This window comes from Agelaius phoeniceus, chromosome 12 (assembly GCF_051311805.1).
Source record: "Agelaius phoeniceus isolate bAgePho1 chromosome 12, bAgePho1.hap1, whole genome shotgun sequence".
Classification (NCBI taxonomy): Eukaryota; Metazoa; Chordata; class Aves; order Passeriformes; family Icteridae; genus Agelaius; species Agelaius phoeniceus.
Window position 1 is genome coordinate 14247329 of NC_135276.1, and position 6000 is coordinate 14253328.

The 6000-nt window shown below is 52.6% G+C and overlaps 1 protein-coding gene across 1 annotated transcript in view; it reads left to right on the plus strand.

Annotated features, from left to right (window-relative positions):
* CFDP1 (craniofacial development protein 1) overlaps positions 1 to 5645 on the plus strand; it is a 60026-nt gene extending 54381 nt beyond the window's left edge. The window contains exon 7 of the mRNA XM_054640873.2: positions 4891 to 5645. Coding sequence (XP_054496848.1) covers positions 4891 to 4981 — 91 coding nt within the window. The 3' untranslated portion in view covers positions 4982 to 5645. The remainder of the gene's footprint in view (positions 1 to 4890) is intronic.
* The last annotated feature ends 355 nt before the right edge of the window (positions 5646 to 6000 follow it).

Genomic DNA, 6000 nt, shown 5'->3' on the forward strand with positions numbered 1-6000 from the left:
TCCTTTACATATGGGAAGCCCATTGCTGGCTACAGAGTTCAAAAACCCGTGAGATTTCTTAAGGATTTATTCTCGGGATACATAAAGCCAGTGGCTGCTGTAAGCATCACAGGGGAGACAGGTAAGTCTGCAAACACCTATCACTCTCTGCTAACAACCTTGTGAGTTCTCTAAGTCCAGCCAGTGTCTGGCTTTGTCATCTCTCCTGTTTGTGGCACAGAGCATGAGCTGGTCCAATGCAGCCCCTCCATGAGGAAACACAATTGCCTTTGTCCTGTTTTCTCTTTTCAGTTTGGGAGGGTTTTGTTCTGTCCTTCAAATCACATGTTTCAACTGCATCTGTCCTCCTTCCTCCAGCATAAAGATTTGTGTAAACCCAGAGCAGCTGGCAAGGTGCGTCAGAGATTATGGCAGTGCTGGACATTGGTTGTGTGCATCAACCAATGTTCACTCCAATGAAGTTAATGGAAGTATCATAAAAGTAAATGGTGATGCTGTAAATAAAGCAGAAAGTTAATAACATGCACTGCAGGGAGTGATAATGAGATCAGAAGCAGCATTTCCACTACAAGTGCTTTGCTAAGCTCTGGGAAAACATAACCAGCTTAGTGGACAGCTCGTAAAATGTACATTTTATTATAAGCTGTTCTTTTACTGGAAGAACTCAAAGCTTCTGCATTCCAACAGATTGGATTTTCTGTTTTAAACAGATATTTTATAACTGTCAAACTATCAATAGATATTTTCAGTTTGGTCTTGCACCCTTCCACAAACACGCCTTCTCCATCAAATCTCTCCTGATCTGTTTCTGGTCATTAAATAAATGCATGCCCTTGAAAAAGTAGAGCAATTCAGTTGAGTGCTGCAGAGGAGCAGCTGTTCCTCTGAGATCCCTGAAGTCCAAGGAGGTGCATGATTTACACCACATACAGGTGTGGCAGAGCAGTGTTTGTGTCATCTCTTGTGTGCCCAAACCCAGTATGTCAACTGTTCTTGGCCAGTGCTGTTTCCTTTCCCACCCCATCCAAGCAGGACAGCTTGCTCTTCATGCCTGGCAAACCTTCATCACGTGATGGTTCTTGAAGGCTAAAGAAGGGATCAGCACATGGAAAAGATGAGCAAAGCAAAGCAGCAATTTTAAGAGCATCTTTAATCTTGGACAGCTTTGGGTTTTGCTGCCTGTCACATCCCAGGCTAGAAAATCTGCTGAGCTCTTGGCAAGCGGTTTTTGTCATTAAACAAATGAGGAACATAATGCCAGGATAACTTTACACACTCCTTATGAATATGTTTACATTAGTCAGGCATGCAGTGTGAGGGGATCAACCGAGTATCTGTTCACCAGGAATTGCTTCCACCTTCAAGGTGAAGGGAGAAGGGAGGAGCACCAATGGAGGCACAGCCCTGTGCATTTCTGCTTACAGACCACCTCGGTGTGAAGGGTGCAGTGCCCTCCCAGAGCAGCCATCTCGCCTGGGGGGCAGGTCACACAGACACAGCTGCTGCCGGCCCCAGGTCATTTCACAGGAGCCTGTTGTCCCTTCTGCAGCTGCCTCTTCTCCTTTAATAATGTCAGCCGTGCTCACCCTTCAGTGGGCAATCATTTACACATCTCTATAAAAATTGTAATGAGCTGTTGTTAACCCTTCAACCCAGGCAGGCGAGAGCGGGGCGCTGCCTTTAATCCCTGGTGCTGTTAGAGACCTCTGCTCCCCACGTGTCCTGCTGTGTGATTGTAAATGTCTGCCTGCAAGGAAAGCTGCAGCCCACTCCTGGAGATGTTTGCTCGATGCCATACATCCTGTGCACTTACAGAGATGGTGTATGCGTGTCTCAAGGAAAGCAGGAAGCTTCACTTTTTGCTCAGGAGAGAAGACAGGCTGAATTCCTTTATTGTGCTAACCCTGTGGAAGTTGCTGCAGCCCAGAGCTCCTTGTACCTCCCTGGCCCTTCTCCAGCAGCCACACCAGAACACAGCAACCCAGGGGAGCAGTGGGGTTGTGGCATCTTTCTGCTGCCAGTGCCAGGTATCAGCCAGCCACAGCCTGGGCCTAGAATTCCTGAGACAGAGGGGACATGTGCTCTCCCCTTGCCTGTCCTCCCTTGCTTCTGATTTTCCACCCCTTGTACCCCCAGCCCCCATCCAGAGATTTGCATTTCCTTAGGAGTAGAATCTGGGCTTTTACAGCCTGGCTGTATCAGGTCCTGAGGGCCTGTCCTGGATTTGACAGGAGGGGCTGCAGTAAGGGGCAGAGGCAGCTATTCCCTTTGCTGCTTTTCATCTCTCTGATGTGCTTTATAAATGGAAATGTGTAGTGGCCTCTTAATTGGGCCACCTTTGTAGGGCAGCCCCATGGGGGAGCAGCCGGCCCCAGCACTCCTGCACCGGGTGACTGATGGTGACTGACAGGGGACAGGCAGCACCAAAGACCCTCCCCAGAGCAGCTTGCAGCTGCCCTTGTTAGCAGAGACAGCCTTGCTCCCAGTAGGTTTGCTGTGCTGTGCTGTGGGTCACAGCTGCCCTGTTTCCAGGCGGGTTGATAATTTACAGGAAGCTATTGATTCAGGTAGCAAAGGTTGTTTAGACAAGCACAGGAGGGGTGTTTGTGCCTCACTCGTGCACTTTGCACCGTGCCTGGTGGTGCCTTGGTGTTGGCTGCACGGAGCTGGCTGAGCACAGAGCTGCCCTGCAGCTCCAGCACAGGCTTCAGAGCATGGAGGGGCTTGTGCTGACCCTGCAGCTTCCCTGCTCACGTCTGGCTGCACCTCCAGCCCCTGTGTGCCTGCAGCACAAGCCAGCCAGCCCTGGTGTATGCCCAGGTAGTGCCTGGGGGTCTGCTCTGGTACCTAGAGCACTTTTCTGTGGCCAGACAAGGACAACACCATGGGATGACGTTGATCCTCGTCCGTGCAGCGCTGCTGGCTGTGGCTGTGAGACCGCATTCCTGGTTCATGATCCATATCAATCCCCCAGGAGGCAGGCCCTGCCCACCAGAGAGGCACAGCAGCCAGGGGGGAAGAGGAGAAGAAAGAGACTGACCCCGTGCTGGGGTTGATAGATGGGTGTCCCAGAGGGGCCAAAAGAGCTTTGGATTCAGTCGGTTGGGCTGTTGCTGCCCAGGCCATTGGGGTGTTCCAGATGAACGTCAGTAACTCCTGTCCTTGTCTTCCCAGCTGGGGTTGTGGCTGGTGTTCAGCAGTGGAGGGGGAGAAAAACCACACGCCCAGTAGTGACACTGAGCACATACAGCGTGACCCCTCAGCTTCCTTCCTGTGGCCTCTCTGAGCCCAGCCCCAGGAGCCGCTCACCTCCCTGCTCACAGGGATGAAGGGAAGCGACACTCCCCTGCCTGCCTTTCCTGAGCCACTGTGGGGAGGGGGCCTCAGTGCAAAGCCCTCCTCCAACAGTGAGGGGCAGGGGGCACAAAAATACCTCCTCCCAGCCAGCTCCTGGCCTGCATTACACTGTGCTGGTCCCTGCCCCTCGCAGCCGGCGGAGATGAGCTGACCCAGTTGTGTCAGCACGAGATGGGCTGGAGCTGAGATGGGAGTGGGTGGCAGCAGGGACACATGCGGCTGTTCACCCGCCTGGGGGAATCACTCACTGAAATGAATCTGGATTAATTCGTTTCCAATGATGACTGGGTGGGCAGGAGTGTCAGGGCTGTCCCTTGCAGCAAGGGCAGAGGCTCCCTGCTGGGAACACATTCAGTACAGGTTCAATAGTTGTAGCATAAAGAATTGCAGAATCACAGAATGGTTCGGGTTGGAAGAGACCTTTAAGGGCCAAATAATCCAGCCCCCAGCAGTGAGCAGGAATTCTTTATCTAGATCAGATTGCTTAGAGCCCCATTCAGCTTGACCTTGCAGGGACCTCATCATCAAATTTTCATCTGTCTCACTGGTAGGAGAGGCCTTTAACCTTCCCATGTGGGCCTTGGGCACTTTCATGCACACCACCCAGCAGCCTGGAAAACCTGCAGAGCCTGAGCTGCTCATCTTCCCTTAGGCTTTGGTCTTGCTTTCAAGCAGTGGGCTGCTCTGGTGAGCAGGAAAAGCAGTGACCAACAGAACAGCCAAATTCAGTGGTTCCCCACACAAGTTTAATGACCTTGTCATGGCAGTCCAGTGTTTGCCTCCCTGGAACAAATGCAAAACAATTGTGATGATTCAGTTACAGCTCCTGTTTTGAATTGCAATTTCACTCCTTCTGTAGGTTAATTAGTAGCACAGCCCCGGGCTGTCTATGGCAAGCGTTTGCAGTGAACTACATTAAAATTCAGCTGCATGCCATTAATGAGGAGCAAGGTGCTTTTCCAGGAGTAGGCGTGCCTTCTTCCTTGCAGCACTCAGGTGCCATGCTGAGGGGCAGCACTACATACTCAGTGGTTAGAAGCTGGTCTGTGGCTGGGAAACCCCTGGCCTGCATCCTGAGCTGCTGCAGGCTTGCTGGGTGATGCTTTTTGCATCTCTAATGCTCCCTGTGCCTGTTCCTGGCTTGTATCATGGGCCTGTCAGCCTGTACTGAAGATTGTGGTTGGGTTTGAGCTGCTTTGCTAGGTGGTGCAAAGGCCTGCTCTGATCCCCTTCAAGGTGCCTGTGGAGGACATTTCTCAGCTGTAGGAGAAGAGCTGGAACCAGAATCAGCCAGTTCAGTTCTCTAGCCTATGAGACCACCTGGGAGTCTCCCCAGGTAGCAGCCAGCAGGCCACAGAGCATTTTTGGTGTCCATAGCTGTTCAGTGGAGCAATCAGTTCATGGAAAGAGAGGGAGGGAGACAGACAGTGCTTTCCCTCCCTGCTCATCCCTTCAGGTGGGGTTTGCCCCAGGCTGGGGCCACACAGGCTGCCACAGGCACTGCTCACAGCCTCTGCCTCTGCCTCCCTGCAGGTACATCGAGAGGAAAGCGTTCCTGGAGCGCGTGGATCACAGGCAGTTCGAAATTGAACGCGACATCAGACTGAGCAGGATGAAGCCCTGACGTGCTGGGGTGGCCAGCCCCCCACATGGGGGATTTTGCTCCCTTCTGTGCCCCAGGGCTGGCTGGGGGCTGCCGGCCACCGATGACCACCAAGCACGGAAACTGTTCTCTACCCAAGACTCAGCCTGTATGGCTCAACATACAGGGTTTTCCTTTTACTGTAATAGTTTGGGGAGGGTATTTGTCAGTGGACAGGAGGCACTTGGAGGGTTAAATGGCCCAGCAGCTGATAGAAGACACTGGTGTAATTCTGGCAGCAACTTTCCAAGGAGAAGAGGTGGTGGCACCCATCCTTTACCAATCCCAGGTGCTTCTGGCAGCAGGAGGAGCCGCCAAGGCTGGGGGAGTACTGGCATGTTTGGTGGTGAGAGTGGAGCTGCAGGAAGGTTTCATGGCTGCTGTGCATATTCAAGCTGTGGGCTGGAGCCCTTCTGCCTGCTCTGCCATCCCCACAGCACTCCCTGCCCCTCCGCCCTCTGCTCCTGTCCAGACAAAGCCAAACTGTCTGTACTTGTTTGTGGGGTCTGATGATGCTGGGGGGGGTTAAGCAAGCTGGTGAAGAAATCCTTCCTTGTTCACGCTGTCAAGAAGATGGGAGCAGCTGCAGCAGGCAGGAAGGGCCAGGATCTGAGTGTTCACGTGAATAAAGTATTCCATCCCAACACTTTGGCATGCTGGCAGTGTGGTTTGTATGGGAAGCAGAGAACAAAGAAATTAAGGATCACATGCAGCAAGGAGTGTCTGACAGGAGTCATAAAAACCTCTCTCAGAGGTGCCCAGTGTGTGCCCTGATAGCAGCTTGGAGGTCAGAGCAAGTGCTTGAAGCAAGTGCTTTCCCTCCTCATTACTGGCTGGTGGTGCAACGAGACCCAGAATTGGGGATGACAAGGTCAATGTAGTCCTGTAGCAGTGCTGCAGGAGTGAGGAAACCCATCCAAAGCATGGCTACGCAGGGACATTCAGCAAGTGCAGCTGCCTGGAGGGCAGGCCAAGGCGCCTGGGTGTGGAAGGAGCAGCTG